Here is a 20,018-nt window from a genome sequence, read left to right on the forward strand (position 1 = left end):
CTGGCTACCTTATAACTCTCAAAAGCCCTGCTTGAATTTTGCTTCCTAAACCTGAAGTATGCTTCCTTCTTCCTCTTGACTAAATGTTTCTCCTCTCTTATCAACCATGGTTCCTTCACCCTACCATATTTTCCCTGTCTCAGTGGGACAAACCTATCCAGAACACCATGCAAGTGGCCCCTAAACAACCTCCACATTTCTGCTGTGCATTTCCCTGAGAACATCTGTTCCCAATTTTCGCTCCTAAGTCCCTGCCTAATACCATCATAATTAGTCCTCCCCAATTAAATATCTTCCCATATGGTCTGCTCCTATCCTTGTCCATGGCTATGCTAAAGGGTCAGGGAGTTGTGGTAACCATCACTGAAATGCTCATCCACTGAAAGGTCTATCACATGACCAGGTTCATTGCTAGTACTAGATCCAGTATGGCCTCTCCTCCGGTCAGTCTGTCCGCACACTGTGTCAGGAATCCTTTTTGGACACACCCAACAAAATTCTGCCCCATCTAAGCTTTCTGCACTAAGGAGGTGCCAATCAATATTAGGGAAGCTGGTCACCCATAACAACAACCCTGTTATTTTTGCACTTTTCCAAAATCTGCCTACCTATCTGCTCCTCAGTGTCCTGGTTGCTACTGGGGGGCCTATAGAATTCTCCCAACAGAGTGATTGCTCCCCTCCTGTTTCTGACTTCCACTCACATTGACTCAGCAGATGATCCCTCCACATCCTCCCTTTCTGCAGCTGTGATACTATCCCTGATTAGCAATGCCACTCCCCCCCCCCCCCCCACCTTCTCTCCCTATCCCTTTTGAAACATCTAAACCCCAGAACATCAAGCAGCCAATCCCGTCCTTGCGACAGCCAAGTCTCTGTAGTGGCCACAACATTGTGATTCTGTGTACTGATCCATGCTCTAAATTCATCACCCTTATTCTGAATACTTCTCACATTAAACACATTTCAACCCATCCGACTGACTGCATTTATGCCCTATCCACTGCCTATCCTTCCTCAGAGTCTCTCTACACATTGCATCTACTTTTATACCAACTGCTCCATCATCTGACCTAACACTCTGGTTTCCATCCCCTTGCCAACCTATTTTAAACCTTCCCCAACAGCTCTAGCAAACCTGCCCACAAGGACATTGGTCTTGAGTTCAGGTGTAACCCAGCCCTTTTGTACAGGTCATACCTTGCCCAGAAAAGATCCCAATGATGCACAAATCTGAAACCGTGCCCCAACTGTTCAGCCACACATTCGTCTGCCATACCTTCCTATCACTGGCGTGTGGCACGGGCAGCAATCCAGATATAACTACCCTTGATTACCACAAATTATTTTTGTTCTAATTGAAATTTACTCCTCAGCTTCATTGGTGGGATAGGTTTCAAATTTAACTTGAAATTGTGGTAAAGTGCTCAATATTTCTACCACATATTTGTTCAGTATTATTTTTCTTCAGAAAGACTGAAATAGCAGTGCAAACTGAAGATACTGATCACGTTATAATTGAATTATTGGCATCTCATTTCAGCATTAATTGGGAGAGTCTGCATTTAGATTTATTGTGATAACATTCCCCTTACTGTTTATTACTTGAGAAGTATCAATATAACAAATCATTTCTCTCCAGAAAGTTAGTCAAAAATCTGTATTGAAAATTTAAACTTGTCAGATGTTCAATGCACAGCAAACTCAAAAAGAAACATTTTTTAAGATGTATTATGACTGAAAACATATTAATCACAGTATTCAAATGTAATCTACAATAATCTGATTGAAACCAGTCCCAGGTTACCAACACGATTTAAAATTTCAAAAGCATAACTGCCAGGTTCTGCCTTTTACCAAGTAAAAAAACTCTTAACATTGCAACTTCAAAGCTCCAATTAAAATACTTCACAATTACATATTGTTTAAGACAAAGACTTGTCTCAAATTGTACTATAACACCCACATTATTTTCTTTGTTACAGATTGCAGAATAAAATGCAAATGATGAATGCTTAGTCAGTTTTATGGAAATACAAATGTTAATTTAAGAACGTTTTTATTATTTAAACTGTTAAAATAGCTCTGTGTCACCAAAACCAATCAGCTATAAAAGTTACCAGCACGAGTCACCCCTCAAGTTTTAAAGACTTTCATCAAATCTCGGCACTCAAAAACATTACATGTACTCTTTTGCTGAAGAAGCAGTATATTTTGTGTTGTGATCACCAGGTATGCTGAGAAATATTTCAAAGTTCCAAACAAAATGCAAGTTTGAAGGCTGACAAAACCAAAATAAAGACAGGGACTGAGAAAACAGCGAAGAAGAATTTGCAAGACTGTGAGAACTGAGGGGGAACAAGAGAGCCTACAATACAGTGAAGGACAAACATCAGATAAGGAGAATTAGTGAAGTTTTATTTTACATTAAAAGTTGCATTTGCTACTGGTAAGCTAACTATTAATTTCTCTTAATGCCCTCATCTAATAGAAAGGTGCTTTTTAGCAAAGCAAGCAAAGGATTCAGTGCTTTGCTCCTTCGAAGTTACAGAGTTGTACAGCATAAAAACAGGCCCTTTGGCCTAACGTATCTATGCCAACCAACATGCCTATCTATGCCAATCCCACTTGTCTGCATTAATTCCATATCTCTCTATGCCTTGCCATTCAAGTACCTGCCTAGATACCTCTTAAATGTTGTTACTGTTCCTACCTCCACCACCACCTCTAACAACTCATTCTAGACACCACTCTGTGTGAAAAATGTACCCTTCCTCTCACCTTAAACCAGTCACTCCAGCTTTAGACACCCCTACCAGGGGAAACAGATTCTGGCCATCTACCCTAGCTGAAGGATCTGCAAAAGAAAGAGCTTACAGAAATATTGATATAAAGAGTATTTGCAGTCAACAGCAACATCAATAAAGCTGATCTTGCAATTTGCACTCACCAGAAAAAAAGCCAAAGAACAGTCCTCTAGGTGCAAATGGAAGTCAACGATTCCCACAATCTAATTCATGGTACAACAACTCTGGCTAACAACATGGTAGTTAAACAGTCATAATATTAACCTGGAGAATTACTGAACAGGGAGGACCAGGAGGCAAAGGTTTGTAATGGCACGAGGTCCAGAATAGTTTAAATCACAGGACCTTACAACAGGATCCTACTACTGACTGCTACGTGAATCCAAGCAGAACTATCACAATGGCAAGAAAGTCATAATGTCAAAAAGGGAACCCAAGGCAATACTAGGAAAAATTCACAGGAGTTTTGAGGAAGAGTCCAACATAATATCAGGGAAATAGCAGGGTGGTCCCAGAATTCCTTGCAGAGGCTGAAGGAGAGTTCCTGCTCATTGTATTCACAAGGTAAGCTCATTTTATAATGTATTCATCCAGGGTCTCATCCATCTATACAGCAAATCAACAACAATTTTATGGGAAAAGTCAGCACTTCACACAACTCATATGGTCCATGTCATAATAGAGATGGGTCCCAAGTGGTTTATTGGCCCTGACTTCTAAGTACGTACAAGGCTTTCATTTGTTTGCAGGACAGCAAAGGTCGAAAGTGGCAAAAGGCATGTTTCCTTACTTTATTAGTAATCAGTCTGCAGCAAAATGCTTACTCCAAGTAAATATATGGGTAAGTAATTATATCAATCAGGAAAGGAAATTGAAGTGATCGATTTTGTTCTATTGAATACAAATTCCAGACACGATATACAAAAATATAAACTGCACACATGTTGCTAAGCTTGTTCAAAACCAGAACAAAGTTTATTATCACTGACTCATGTCGTGAAATTTGTTGTTTTGTGGCAGCAGTACAGTGCAAGACATAAAAATATAAAAATTACTAAGTTACAATAATAAATAAATAGTGCAAAAGAGGAATAACAAGGTAGTGTTCATAAATCTGATGGCGGAGGGGAAGAAGATGTTCCTGAATCATTGAGCATGGTTCTTCAGGCTCCAGTACCTCCTCCCCGATGGTAGTAACGTGAAGAGAGCATGTCCCGGGTGATGAGGGTCCTTAATGATGGATGCTGTCTTCTTGAGGCACCACCTCTTGAAGATGTCCTCGATGGTGGGGAGGGTTCTGCCCGTGATGGAGCTGGCTGAGTCTACAACCCTCTGCAGCCACTTTTGATCCTGCACATTGGAGCCTCCATACCATGTTTCCTTACTTTATTAGTACTCAGTCTACAACCAGTAAGAATGCCCTCCACCGTACAGCTGCAGAAATTTGCAAGAGAGTCTTTGTTGACATACCAAATCTCCTGAAACTCCTAATGAAGTAGAGCTGCTGGCACGCCTTCTTCGTGATGGCATCAATGTACTGGGCCCAAGATAGGTCCTCTGAGATGTTGACACCCAGGAACTTGAAGCTGCTCACCCTTTCCACCATGTTGCTTGTTGCAATGTTTTAAATCACAATTTGATTTCAACAAAGCCAAGAAATATCAATTTAGTATTTCTCCTTAAAAATATGAAGCAGTTGTTGACCTAGGGGTACTTGAAAGCTTTTGGGTGATAATAGTGATGGGCACTGGAACAATCAACACCCAAACTGAAAGAATATGAATTCAAGGAGTCATGTTGCACAATTCCTAATCAGAGTTTAACCAAGCAACAACTCCAGCACGTCACATCACGAAAGGAATAGTGCACAAACCAGTTATTGCAGCCTTGACATCACCTTCCTCTTCAGGTTAAAAATACCCTTGGTCAAGTAGATTCATTAGCCTTAATTCAGAAAGTTTTCATCCTCAAGCTAGCCATACGATGAGATGGACTCTTGACCTCAATCCACCTTGTTATGACCTTGCATCATATTGTCTACCTGCAATGCATTTCCCTGTAGCTGTAAGACTTTACTCTGTACTCTGTTATTGTTTTTACCTTATTGTCTACCAGCACTGCACTTTCTCTGTAGCTGTGACACTTTGTACTGTTATTGTTTTTACCTGTACTACCTCAATGCACTCTATACTAACTCAATGTAACTGCACTGTGTAATGAATTGATCTGTACGAACAGTATGCAAGACAAGTTTTTCACTGTACCTCGGTACAAGCGACAATAATAAACCAATACCAATAAATGACACTCAAAGACAATATACTAAGAGGGATGCTCTCTTTCCTTTGAAGTATCAAAACATGATCTCACCTTCCTTGTTTAAGCATAAATATTTCATCGTACTATATTACTGTGTGTTCCTGCTACAAAAATTTAAATCCAAAGACTATTTTAGCCAATAGTTATAAACTTTTTCTTAGTAGAACAATCAAATCAGTTAGGTCACATTATTAGGCATCAATAATACTCAGGATTACTCAAATGAGCACAAATCAATAGAATTATATTAGGCTGGCATCAACAAGGTCATGTGAAACACAAGCAAGCATGAATAAATTAATGTGGATTGGCACAAAATAATACTTTTGCAATTGAATTTATTTATATGTAATGATAAACATAACAGCACAAGAAAAATATACGAAAGGCAAATTCATCCATAAAATGGATGTGACGGAAAGAATATATGGTTGGAAATGACAGAGTCAAAAAGGAAGTTAATGATCTAGTTCACCTCAAGAGTGACCAAAAAAGGTAAAATTGGTGACAATGATAGGTATGATTTAACAGAAAACATACATATCCATTTTCGTGAACCCTGTTCAAATTAGGTTTGAAGGAGCCAAGGAACCACAGAACGCACTTCTAAACAAGATTAAAAACTTGCCCAATAATAACCAAAATGAATCAAGTAAAACTTGATGATACCCATCATTAAAATCTATACTAAATAACTGTACATATGGACAAGAACAAAACAAGGATACAAATATCATGTTAAAAGTATTGGTAGACTGGAAGTCAACACGGGCCACCACAAATACATGAAAACAAAAATTTTGCACAGGATAAAACTTGTCCAACTGAATTTAAGAGGGTATTGAAAAAGGCACGTTTAGAAGAATAATAGTAATAGGTGGCCTCGTGATGGAAAGAAGATAGGTTTGGAAGTGACTTGGAGTCAACTAGGAAGTCAGTAATCCTGTCCATCAAGGAACGTAAAATTCGTGAAAAGGTGTCAGGATGTTGATCATAGACGAGGACAATTATTTCCCATCAATCTGAAATGGCATTTCATCTTTGTCACAGTTATATTCTGGTCCATAAAGTTAACATAGAACACTACTGCACAGTACAGGCCCTTCAGCCCATGATGTTGTGCTGACATTTTATCCTCCTCTAAGATCTATCTAACCCTTCCCTCCCACACAGCTCCCCATTTCTCTATCATTCATGTGTCTATCTAAGAGTCTCTTAAATGTCCCTAATGTATCTGCCCCCACAACCTCTGCTGGCAGTGCGTTCCATGCAACCACCACCCTCTGTGTAAAAAAAAATTTACCCCTGACATCCCCCTTTTATCTTCCTCCAATCACCTTAAACTTGTGTCCCCTTGTGTTAGCCATTGACGCCCTGGGAAAAAGTCTCTGACTGTCCACTCGATCTATGCCTCTTACCATCTTGTACACCTCTATCAAGTCACCTCTCATCCTCCTCCTCTCCGAAGAGAAAAGCCCTTCCTCACTCAACCTATCCTCATAAGACATGCTCTCCAATCCAGGCAACATACTGGTAAATCTCCTCTGCACCCTCTCTAAAGCTTCCACATCCTTCCTATAATGAGACGACCAGAACTGAACGCAATACTCCAAGTGTGGTCTAACCAGAGTTCTATGGAGCTGCAACATCACCTTGTGGCTCTTGAACTCAATATCCCGACTAATGAAGGCCAACACACCATATGCCTTCTTAACAACCCTATCAACCTGCAGGGCAACCTTGAGGGATCTATGGACGTGGACCCCAAGATCCCTGTGTTCCTCCACACTGCTAAGAGTCCTGCCATTAACCTTGTATTCTGCCTTCAAATTCAATCTCTCGAAGTGTATCACTTCACACTTATCTGGGTCGAACTCCATCTGCCACTTCTCAGCCCAGCTCTGCATTCTATCAATATCCTGTTCTAATCTCCAGCAACCTTCTACACTATCCATAACACCACCAACCTTTGTATTATCAGCAAACTTACTAACCCACCCTTCCACATCCTCATCCAAGTCATTTATAAAAGAGCAGGGGTCCCACAACAGATCCCTGTGGAACACCACTGGTCACCAACCTTCAGGTAGAATACGCTCCATCTACCACCACACTGTCTTCTATGGGCGAGCCAATTCTGAATCCACACAGCTAAGTTTCCCTGGATCCCATGCCTCCTGACTTTCTGAATAAGCCTTCCATGAGGAACCTTATCAAATGCCTTACTAAGTTCTGTCTTTGACACTATCATCCCACAGAACCTCATAAGGAAGCTACACCTACGGGGCCTTAGCACCTCCACCTGCAACTGGATTTTGAACTTCTTCTCTGAAAGGCCACAGTCAATTCGCATTGGAAATACCATCTGAAATATCACCAGGCTGAGCACTGGAGCCCCCCAGGGCTGCATGCTCAGTACACTGCTATTCACGCTGCTGACCCATGACCATCCTGCCAACATAAGCTCCAACCATATCATCAAGTTTGCTGATGATACAACAGTGGTGGACCTCATCAGCAGGAATGATGAAACAGTTTACAGAGAGGAGGTGGCAAGGCTGGTGGATTGGTGCTCAGTCAACAATCTCTCCTTGAACAAGGACAAAACAAGGGAGATGATTGTGGATTTTAGAAAGGCCCAGGCTGACCACTCACCCCTGTGCATCAATGGCACCGTTGTACAGAGAGTCAGCTGTTATAAGTTCTTGGGAATACATATAGCAGATGACCTGTCTTGGTCAACCAACATCTCCTCTCTCACCAAGGCAGCACAGCAGTGTCTCCACTTTTTACGGTGGCTGAAGAGAGCAAACCTGCCCTCCCCCACCCGCACCACATTCTATATGGGTACCATTTTGAGAGTGTCCTGACCAGCTGCATCTCTGCCTGGTACGGTAACTGTAACATCTCTGACCGTAAGTCTTTGCAGAGAATTGCAAGGACAGCTGGAAAGATCATTGGAGTACCTCTTCCCTCCATCTTGGATATCTACAACACACGATGCACACGCAAGGTCTGCAGAATCATAGATGACCCTTCTCATCCCTCCCACGAACTATTTGTCCCACTGCTGTCTGGCAAGTGGTATCGGAGCATCTGGGCCATAAATACTAGACTGTACAACAGTTCTTTCCCCCAGGCTGTCAGGCTCCTGAATACCCTGGAGACAGTTTCAGACAAACGCCACGTCAAAAGCCCTGGGTTGCACAACGGCGTATAAGAACTTTGGCTGCTGCTGAACATGTTTATACAATTAGTGTAACACACTGAGTTCTGTTATTTCTTCATCTAACTTGGTTTTGCACTAACTCTGCACTAAATTGTATTCTGTATAGACAGTTTCTTGCACTATTTGTACTTGCACAAATTTTTTGTTTGCGTTTATTGTATGCCTTCTGTTTTATGTATGTCCTCTGTTGTGAGAGTCTGGGGGAAACGACATTTTGTTCCTCCATGTGTTTTTATAGCATATGGGTGAGTGACAATAAAGTAACTTGAATCTTGAACCTAAAATCCATGTACACCACATCCACTGCTCTACCTTCATCAATGTACTTTGTCACATCCTCAAAGAATTCAATCAGGCTCATGAGGCACAACCTGCCCCTCACAAAGTCATGCTGACTGTCCCTAATCAGCCTATGCTTCTCCAAGTGCTCTTTAATCCTGTCTCTAAGAATCTTCTCCAGTAATTTGCCCACCACCGAAGAAAGACTCACTGGTCTGTAATTCCCAGGGTTATCCCTACTCCCTTTCTTAAAGGAAAAAGATTTGCCACCTTCCAATCATCTGGCACTACTCCTGTCGCCAGTGAGGATGCAAAGATCATCGCCAAGGGTGCAGCAATCTCTTCCCTCACTTCCTGTAATAACCTTGGATATATCCCATCCGGCCCCAGTGACTAATGTTTTTCAATAGTTCCAGCACATCCTCTTTCCTCACATGGACAGGCCCTAGCATATCAGCCTGTTGTACACCATCCTCACAAATGTCAAGGTCTCTCTCACTGGTGAATACTGAAGCAAAGTATTCATTAAGGATCTCCCCTACCTCTTCCAACTCTGGGCACGTTTCCTCCTTTATCCCTGATCGCTCCTACCCTCACTCTAGTCATCCTCCTATTCTTCACATATGTGTAGAACACCTTGGGGTTTTCCTTGATCCTACTTGCCAAGGACTTCTCATGCCTCCTTCTAGCTTTCCTAAGTTTATTCTTAAGCTCCCTCCTGGCTACCTTGTAACTCTCCAGAGCCCTGTCTGATCCATGCTTTCGAAACCTCAGGTAAGCTTCTTTCTTCCTCTTGACAAGATATTCTACATATCTTGTCAACCATGGTTCCTTCACTCTACCATCCTTACCCTGCCTCAATGGGACAAACCTATCCAGAACCCCATGCAAGTATTCCTTAAACAACCTCCACATTTCCGCTGTGCACTTCCCAGAGAACATCTGTTCCCAATTTACACTCCCAAGTTCCTGTGTAATAGCATCATAATTCCCCCTCCCCCAGTTTTGCAGTTGCAAAATAAAAACAAAATGCCTTAAATACTCATCAGATCAAGCAGCATCTGAGGAGAGAGACACCTTTCAGATTGATGACTGTTCTTCAGAAGTAGGAAAAACAGCAAGTGCAATATATTTTAAATTGCAGTGGAGGAGGAGGCATAGAGAGAACATCCCACAATTGCTTTGTCACACATTTTTTTAAAACAACAGATCACAATCATTGCTGGTAATACTGTTATTTATTGTTCATTCCTAATTGCCCGTGAACTGAAGCAGGATTGGTGGGTCTGGAGAAACATACAGACCAGGCTGGGTAAAGATGGCAGATTCCCTTTGTAAAGGATATTAGCAACCCAAATGGACATTTACAGGAATCCAATCATTTCAAAGTTATTGTTACTTAGATTAGTTTTTTTTAAACATAAACAAGCAACAAGACATGCACTAAAGGCCAATAGATATCAGGCATGTAAATATTTCTTAAAGAAAGTAGTCCCGTTGGGGAAGTAAATATAAATTAACTTGGCAGATGCATTAGTTTTTATAACCTTAACAATGGCATAACTGATACAAAATGGTCTGGAGATTATACCAAAATGTCCAAGTACGTCAAGAGTCTTAAAAGAAGCTTTCACTTATGTAGTACCTTTCCCAACCTTAGGACGATCCAAAGTGGCTGCTGCTTTTTCCTTATTATAACAGTAACTATCTCATCTTTGAGGTGTAGTTATGAGATGTAGTTACTTTTGTAACATGTAAAAAACAGTAGCCACTTTCGACAGACCAATCTTCTACAAACAAGATAACAATCAAATAATTTATTAATCTGTTTTAGTGAGGTTGATTGAATGAAAAATATAGGGCAGGATAACAGGAAGCATTTCCTCCAGCTTTCATTCAAATAGTGTTATGGGAATCTTCTACCCGAATCCAGAGAGGACCTTGTCTCAAAAAATGCAAAGGTGGTATTCAGACTCCCTCAATATTATACCAGGTCAACAGTACACAAAACACACTTCTGGGATTTAAACCCTTAGCCTATTGACACAGAAACATGCATGGTACCACTGAGCAAAGGCTTACGATGTACAGTTGGTGAGAGGCATCCCATGTCACCCAAAAGACAACATGTCACTCAAAGAGAGATTAACGAACACTGTTGTAGTATAAGCATCAAGATTTTCACTCCATATTTAATGAAAGCAGCAATTGCTTTGTATTTAATACCTAGACCCACCATTATGTGCTGGATTACTTGAGAAGATGATATGGCAGGAGTGCATGGACACCAGCTTCAGAGAAAGTGTTCTGTTTAAGACTCGGGACACAGATAATAATATTCAAGTTTTGTCCATTTTTCTTACAAGCAGCCACCATGGACTCCTGACAATCACATGCCTATCCTGGACTTCAAAAATGTGCCAAACAATCTACCATTTCTGCTCTAGTTTACTTCTATTGATATGCATGATTGGCTGAATTATTGTTTAATTGATTTCAAATAAATTCTCAGATGATACCGAATGATATTGGTCTAGAAATTCTTCAGGACTTAGAAAGGGGCATTAAATGGTTGGTGCACAGAAGACTATGTTATTTTGGAGGATCTGGTGCTGCAAAACTCTTTGGCCAAAGGTTCATGCCATCTTGCACCAGTCACAATTTACGTAATTTACAAGATTAAAAAGGGCCTTCATATGAAAATCCAACAGTGCAGTTTACTGGTCACCAGGCTTATGGGGAAGGTGTTATGCCAAGGGAGAATCACCATATAGTTTGTTTCTAATTAAAGCGGACCTACCTAAAGCAAGTTCCCAACTTCAGACTCTATGATCCGAGATTCACTCAAGCAAGTATCCTTTAATTGGAAAGAACAAGCCCAACATGTTTTGAAGGCCAGCTTCTGCACAAGTGCCCCTCAAATCTTCAGACAACACATGGAATAGTACACACAATATAAAAAGCACATGTTGTGCATATTTGGATGCTAATGTTTGGGCCTAAATGCTTCCAAGCGTTAGAGACCAGGAGACCCAGGAAAGAAGAAAAAAAATCAGAGACTTTGTGGTGCTTGGATTCACCAGCCAGACTGTAGTTTACAAATAATTTTCCAACTAAATTACTTTGCTCAGCCCACTCTAATGTTGCAATATGCAATAAAATTCCTAGGCCACTTAAATTTTAAAAATCTTACTACTTTTATTACTCAAAAGGGAAAAAGTTTAATACATATAAATGTTATTAAATTGGCAATATGATTGTGTTTAAGTGCTTTCCACACAAATGGCCTCTACTTTTAAATTTATTCATTTTCATTCTAGACTCATAACATCATGTGAACAAAAATACTGCACTTTACAGCAATCAGCCATTTTCAAATGACCTTCAGGGCAACAGTAGATGTGTACAGCAAAGTGAGGAATGTCATTTCCAATAAAATGAGCAGATGCTGCCATCCAGTGACATAAACAATAGTCTTCAACTTAAAATACATCAAAATACTAACAAATTATCTTGGAAGTCAGTCAATTATGTTCAGGCTTATTTACCCACTGATAAAAGAAGATTTTTTTAAAATTAGTGGATGAACTCTTCAAATAGAAGTTCTTCAATTTTAAAAAGTCTGTTCTAAGCCATCTCTAACCAGCAGGCTATTTTTTTCTGCAGGGAAAGATCCATGCTGCCATTAAATTTAATAGATTTCTTCAATCCTCTGTTATACCATCTTAGCATAACCTGGAAATGAATGCTGACAAGTTATCTGGACTGAGCTAAATCTTTTACTCACCCATAGTCTGCAAGTACCATCTTGTATTTACACACATTACCAACAAGGGATCAATTAGCAATACTGAGGAAGAGAAAACCTATTCAAATTTTTCCTGTGCTGCTAACCCAAAGTTGTTTATTCTTAGGATATATAAACTTATCATTTAAGTACCAGGAATAGAGAGCTGAATTGTCTGACGAAAATAGGAAAGACTTTCTAATACAAGATTAACAAAATCATCAGAAATGACACATGAAATCCATTCAACACTGCAGATATGGAGCATAGAACCTCAATCCAAACAGATTATTAATCACCCTCTACCAAATCATGTGAAAAATTACTTAAGTGTATACCATTGGTTTTCTTTGTGGTCCATATCCTCCAGCTTTCTTCAAATGCTAAATCCTAGCACATTTGCCAGTTTATTCAACCATTAATATGGTCTTCAATTTGGGATTGTTGATGTGACCTCTTGGGTGTTAACTGAACACCAAAAATATAGAAATACAATACCTGATGCACAAGCACTTAGAAGTAATGGTAGAATATCATCATTAACCTGGCCTGCACTTCCTATTTACCGCCCACAGGATTACTGCAAGTTGTTCTCGCCTTCTGCAGCCAATCCACCAGGCAAAGTGATCTGTAAGTGGCGATTAGGCATTTTGCATTATTTCAAAATGCTCCTGATACTTAGACATTTAGAAACAGTTGAAGTACATTTAAATTTTAAAAATTAATGATGTTTTAACTTAAAAGTGAATTTATAAATGCATTAAATACATTTCCTTTACAAGAAAACTTTACGTATATTTTCTACACAGTTTGGTAATCCCATTCAAATACAGAACCACCCCTAGTCTCAATGCCAATTCCAGGGGCACAGCAAGACGTCAGATCTACCTGTATCTCACTTGTCAGGCATTCTGCACATCCCCCTACAGTGCATAGATGAGGAAGTAATAGAACATGGGACAGTACAGCACAGGAACAGGCCCTTCAGCCCATGATGTCTGTGCCGAACTGGATGCCAAATTAAACTGATCCCTTCTGCCTGCACATGATCCACATCCCTCCATTCCCTGCATTTTCATGTGCCCATAAAAAGGCCTCTTAAATGTCACTATCATATCTCCTTCCACCACCAACCCCAGCAGTACATTCCACACACCTACCACTGTGTAAAAAAAACTTGCACTCCACATTTCCTTTGAACTCTCCCCATCTCACCTTAAATGCATGCCTAGGGACAAGATTCTGACTGTCTACTCTAAGCCTCTCATAATTTTACAAACTTCTATCAGGTCTCCTCTCAGCCTCCAACACTCCAGAGAAAACAATCCAAGTTTGTCCAACTTCTCCTTATAGCTACTAAGCTCTAATCCAGGCAGCATCCTGCTAAACCTCCTCTACACCCTCCCCAAAGCATCCACATCCTTCCTGTAATGGGGCGACCAGAACGGCACACAATCCCTGTGCCTAACCAAAGTTTTATACTTATAGCCAAAGCTCCTGCATGGAACTGCAGATCAGCCATCAGCATGATCCCGCTTAATAATTAATACTGGTTGTAATATGAATTGAGTAGTGCAATTCACATCCAGTGGCTCACACATCCAGCTGGCAGGTCTGCCTTGATACAGTAAGCTGTACTGGTTTCATTCTTCTTTTCCAAAAATAATTTCCACTCAGAAGCTAAAAAAACATAACAACAGACTTCATTCATCTTCTACCAAATGCCTTAGGCACCTCCCTCATTATCCTTTCCCAAATGCAATAACAGTAGATAGATATGTCATCAAGAAGAAACCACAAGTTCAACTGTCATCATAACTTCCTTTTCTCATTGCCCCAAGTTAAGTCATTTATTTCTCCCCATCTACCTGCAAGTTCATCTCACATGTGACTTAATTCTAGTACTTTCATCCCCTTACCAACAAAAGTGACAATCAATCTCCTCTTCAGACCACAAATTTGCAACTTGCTTACTTGGATGCTACTATCCTCACTTTCAAACCCACCTTCATCATTTCTTACCTGAACAAGACCATCCTTAACCCTTACCCTCACTAACTACCATGACAACTTCAATCTTCTTTTCCACACAACCACTTCTAGATCTCAGCCTCTTGTCCACTTCCATCATTTGATTCCAAGGTGATATAGAAAACAAGTACATATGACCCTCGTGTTGCCGGGGTATGTTCCTAGAAAATGAACTGTATCATAATTTTCCATAACACAAAGCTGTGTCACCTGCATAAGAAACAAGAGTTTAAATAATAAATTGTATTTATTTACTTTATTTCATATAAATTCCATAAAAGTGAATTTTATTCCATATCTCAAATTTTCAGGGAGTGATTTGTGAATTCTACAAGGACAAATTTTCATTACATGAATGGCCATAATGCCAGGATATAGTCTTAATATAGTCTTCTGGGTTAGAAGCTTAACTTTGAAAGTATTGTGGCATAGGAAATGCTCTTAAAGGAAAATCTTTATGGAGTTAGGTCAATCCCTGCCCTCTGCTGAGTTAGTTAATTTCGGTTGAGGAATGAGGCTGGCGCAGCAAGAGGAGGGGAGGAAGAGTGGGTGGAACAAAGTTAGCATAGTGTTCTTGATCACTATCCACTGAAATCTTTATGAACAATTAAGAAACTTCATTTACACCAAGCTCAAAACCTGAAAAAAAGAGCCACTTAATAGTTACTGGAGAACATCTCCCCATGACATTTAAGGTCACAAATTCCTGCCCATCATCATTCTGGGGTTTAGCATTTACAAGAAGCTTAAATGGACCAGCTACATAAATACTCTGGCTACAAGAGCAGGTCAGCAGCTAAGCATTCGGCAGTGCATGACTCATCTCCGATCTCCCATTTACAAGGCAGATCAGAAGTACGATGGAATGCCTGGATGAGTGCAGTTCCAATGACACTCGAGAAGCTCAACGCTATCCAGGACACATCATACATTACTTTCAACATTCCCTCCCTTCACCACCAGAGCACTTTGTATCACTTACAAAATGCTGTGTGGCAACATGCCAAGGTTTCTTTGACAGTTCCTCCCAAACCTACAATTACTAGAAGATGAAAGAACAAAGGCATCTGGCACAAGGAAATACCATCACCTCCAGATCACACATTTACCAACTTGGAAATACATCACTAATTGTTCTTTGTTGCTGGATCAAAACCCTGAGCACTCTACCTAAAAGAGCCAAGTTTAGTTTTAACAGCACTTTACTGACTGTTGTGCTTCAATGTGACAGCTCACCACCACCTTCCCAAGGGCAATTCAGTTTGAGCAAAAATGCTTGCAATGTTGACCATCACAACCCCTGCGCAAATAAAATAAAATAGCACCACCTGTGGAAAAGTGCTTCAACAACAGATGTACACTGTGAGAAAGATGATGGTTCAAGAAGGAGAAAGAAAACAAACAAAATGTTGAAACAACTCCATACCCAGTTGAAGTGTTTTTAAATACAGAATCCTATCTTTCAGAGCAGTAAAGGGGTCTAAAAAGATAGTAACCTAATAACTCTCAATTACAAATTATTCAGTTATCTTGCTTTAAGTATTTGGTTAAATATGCTATTTTACCTACAAACATTTTTAGATCCCTTAAAGCAAGTGGTCATCATTTTAAATTTATTGATGAAATCACTCTGAAAAGGATAAAGGGATGTAGACCAGTTAAGTGAGTGGGCAAAGATTTGGTAAATGAAGTATGATGTGGGAGAAATTGTGAAATTGCCATTTTGGCAGGAAAAATAAAAAGCATATCATCTAAATGGCGAGAGGTTGCAGAGCTGGAAGATGCAGAAGGATCTCGGTGACTGAGTGCATGATTCACAAAAAAAACTAGCTAGTATGCCGGTTTAAAAAATAACATTCTTTTATAGGAATTGAATACAAAATTAGAGGTTATGCTTCAGTTATATAGGGTATTGGTGAGACCATATGTGAAGAAATGTGTACAATATTGGTCTCCCTTTGGTAGATAGATATTTGTGCATCAAAAGGAGATCAGAGGAGACTTAGTAGACAATACCTAGAATGGGTAGTTTTTTGAGGAAATCTCTTGAACCGACCTGAAAAACCCTAACACTATCTTGGACTAACTTTCTTTTTCTCTCTCTCTCAACTTGCACTAGTGTCATTATATTTATTTTATTTTTATGCACACGCAAGTTATGTATAATTTATGTAAATTTAAGTTTACATTAACTTATAGAACAGGAACAGACCCTTCGGTCACTACGTAGTGCTGAACTAGTTAAGCCAATAACACCTAATCCCTTCTGCCTGCACATGATCCATATCCCTCCATTCTCTGCATACTTATGTGTCTCTTAAACGCCTGTATCATATCTGCCTCCACCACCATCCCTGGCAGTGCAATCCAGGCACCCACCACTCCATATGTAAAAAAACCCACTCCGCACATTCCCTTTAAATTTCCACCTCTCACCTTAAATGCATGCCCTCTATTATTAAACATTTTGACCCTGGGAAAATGGTACCGGCTGTCTACTCTATCTCTGCCTCTCATAATTTTATAAACTTCTGTGTTTGGGATTTTTGTAATGTACTGTGCTGCTACAAAACACTAATTTTCATGGCATTTATACCCTGTGTAGTATGTATGCCTATGACAATAAACTTGAGCTTTAAGTTTGGAGAGGCTTAGCTTGTGTCCGCTAGAGTTTAAAAGAATAAGATGTGATTGAGACATACAAGATTCTAAGGGGTCATGATGGGCTGGATGTGGAGAGGATGTTTCTTCTTGTGGGAAAATTTAGGAGTTACAAGTCACTTTTTAAAAACTAAGGGGTCACCCATTTTAGACAGAGATGAGGCAATCAGAGGGTCGTGAGTCTTTGGGATTATCTTCCTCGAGGGATGGTGAAAAGAGAGCCTTTGAATATTTTTAAGGCAGAGTTAGATGGATTCTTCATAAGCCAGGTGGTGAAAGGTTATCTGTAGTAGGAAATCAGATAAACCATGGTCTTATTGAATGGAATAGCTGGCTGATGGGGCCAAATGGCCTGCTCCTGCTCACAACACGCATGTTCATATACAATGCCCTAAGCCCCAAACTAGGTGAATCCCATGCACTTATTGCGTTTGTGCTACTTGTTGTGTTACATTACTGGCACAAGAACCTAATGCACCATTCTTCTACCCTTAAAGTCACAAATCAAACATGCACATTTTCTCCCTTTTCAACATTTGATTAAATTTTTAAAAAGACAAATAAATTATTTAAGTATGTATTCCATTGCTTTTCATATGATGGCAATAGTGGCACAGCTGATAAAGCCTCACAGGTCCAGCAATTAGGGTTCAATCCTGACCCCTAGTGTAGTCTTGTATAGACCTTGCACCTTCTATCACCACATGGGTTTCTTTTGGGTGCTCCAGGATAGGAAGTTAATTGGTCACTTAATTTGTCCCAAGGGTGACTAGGTGGCAGAACAGATCAAAGAAAATTAGTGGGGGAATGGGATTGTTTTGTGAGCCGACACAGATTCGGTGAGCCAAATGGCCTCCTCCTATTTTGCATGGAAATAATGAAATAAACACTTAGATACAAATCACACAAACATTATGAATACAAAGCTGCCTGAGATTATTTGACTGACCACTAATGCCTAGCCCTCTGAAGCTGAAAAAGGATCAATTGTACGTCTTATGTTTGCAAAAGAAAAGCTGGAATAAAGTCCATACATCAAGCAAAGCCTTGCTCCAGTCAGAGTAATATGATCCTACCAAACTGGACCATCTGGCACAGTATTCAATACATGGCAGAAAATTCTTGTATCCCAAGTCATACAGTCAAAAATACTCACATCAACCCTACTGCCAAGTTTTCTGGTTTTCTTTAAAAAGGGCACCAAAATGCTCTTCTCAATTTTGCTTTCACTAATCTACTTACTCGTCTTTCTGCATGATAAAATATTATTGATGAATTCCAAGTTGCACTTGCAGCAAGACAGTTATACAATCCAATCTTTCAATATCAAAATAAAACAATACAGGCCATCCCCATGTTACGAACAGGCTCTGTACTTACAGATGTCCATAAGTCAATTTTGTCCATAACTCGGTAAATACACAAAATCACGATATGGTAACCATACCTCCACAATATTGTAATGAATGATGTTGATGAGGACTAATTAACATGGACATTGTCTTCCCCTGCCTAGTTACAATGGTACAAAATCAGGATATCCCATGTTACATAGTTTAATATTGTTGCACAATTATCGATAGAAGCATTTGCTTGTCAATTTCCAAAGCAACTCTCTCAAGTGGCCTCCCACTTACAAGTAGAGACTGAATGACAAAGTTGCCATGGATTGTATGTGAAACAATTGTAAGTATTGGCAGAAAAGGCTATAGTAAATTGCTCTGACAAAAAAAAATAACCACTTCCCTCCCCACAGATGCTGGCTCACCTGCTATTTCCAATATTTTCTATTTTTATTTTGAAGTTTAAAGTGGTGCTAAATATCATGAATGGTTTCCATAGAGTAAAGAGGGAAAGTTTTAATTTGCTGAAAGCAATTGGCAAAATAAAAGGGCAATAAGAAAGATTTTTTTAAAAAACACCAAGTTGTTGTGACTTATAAACATCTGAAAAGAATGGATAAAGATTCGTTAATAACATTTACAAAAAAACTGTAAACATAACCTGGGAAAACAAAAGCACTATTCTACAGGAAATATCAGAAATATTGGATCAAGCAAATAGCTCCAACAAAGATCCAGCACAGAGATGATGGACCAAATGTGTTCTATCATTATACAATCACATGCCAGAGAAATGTTTTAAATCTGTAAACGTTATATCTGGAGTTGGAAACTGGCAGGAAATAAAGCACAAAATAGTTAAATAAGTGGACATTTACTCTCTCTAAAGTTGGCCTGTTAGATATCTGCAACACTCGTCCGCTAAAAGACCACCGCATATATAATACAGCTTTTATATTATATACACTAACATATTATTTGCCAAAGTAGCGACACAAAATGAACAGAGAGAACAAACAAGAAAGCTTCCGTTCGTTATTTCCAGACAGGAGGCATTTGTTGTCGGATGGAACTAGATGGCCCATTGCAAATCCCCACGCCACTATCACAAAGTACAACATTTATGTTTTCCCAACAAAAATACCAACACTAATTAAACAAAGTACCAACAACAAAACACACACACAATCCCCACCCTCGCCGCTGCACATCAAAGTAAACCAGGGTCCAGTCTGAAACCAGATTAAGACGTGCCAATTTCTGTTAGTTACTGAGACTACTATACTTCACCAGGCATGCAACCAACAGCATCCAGTGCCCGCGGTTCATCCCTACCATGGCCCCCGAGTCCCACCGAGCTGCCAAGTCCCCCCGGCCGCCTCCTCCGCCTCCGCCACTCAACTCGCGACGCGTCCCATAGCAACGGCGCGCGCTCCCATTGATTCGAATCCACGTATTTTCTTCAGGTGGGAGAAAATGCCTTACTTGCATTTTCTTTTGTAATTTCAAAAATATTTTTTAAAAAATAAGCTCATCATTTAAAATTTTACAAGTTACATTTTA

The 20,018-nt window shown here is 39.8% G+C and overlaps 1 protein-coding gene across 7 annotated transcripts in view; it reads right to left on the minus strand.

Moving 5' to 3' along the window:
- nme7 (NME/NM23 family member 7) overlaps positions 1–19,902 on the minus strand; it is a 104,757-nt gene extending 84,855 nt beyond the window's left edge. For 2 of the 7 annotated variants that reach the window (XM_052015069.1, XM_052015071.1), the window contains exon 1: positions 19,741–19,770. In XM_052015069.1, the coding sequence (XP_051871029.1) occupies positions 19,741–19,752 (12 nt within the window). In that variant the 5' untranslated portion in view covers positions 19,753–19,770. Of the gene's footprint in view, positions 1–2,780; positions 2,847–2,949; positions 2,960–19,650; positions 19,703–19,740; positions 19,771–19,790 lie in introns of those variants that run through there. The other 5 variants (XM_052015070.1, XM_052015074.1, XM_052015072.1 and 2 more) reach the window with 5 other exon arrangements.
- Positions 19,903–20,018: the final 116 nt, after the last annotated feature.

Source organism: Pristis pectinata, chromosome 4 (assembly GCF_009764475.1).
Source record: "Pristis pectinata isolate sPriPec2 chromosome 4, sPriPec2.1.pri, whole genome shotgun sequence".
Taxonomy (NCBI): Eukaryota; Metazoa; Chordata; class Chondrichthyes; order Rhinopristiformes; family Pristidae; genus Pristis; species Pristis pectinata.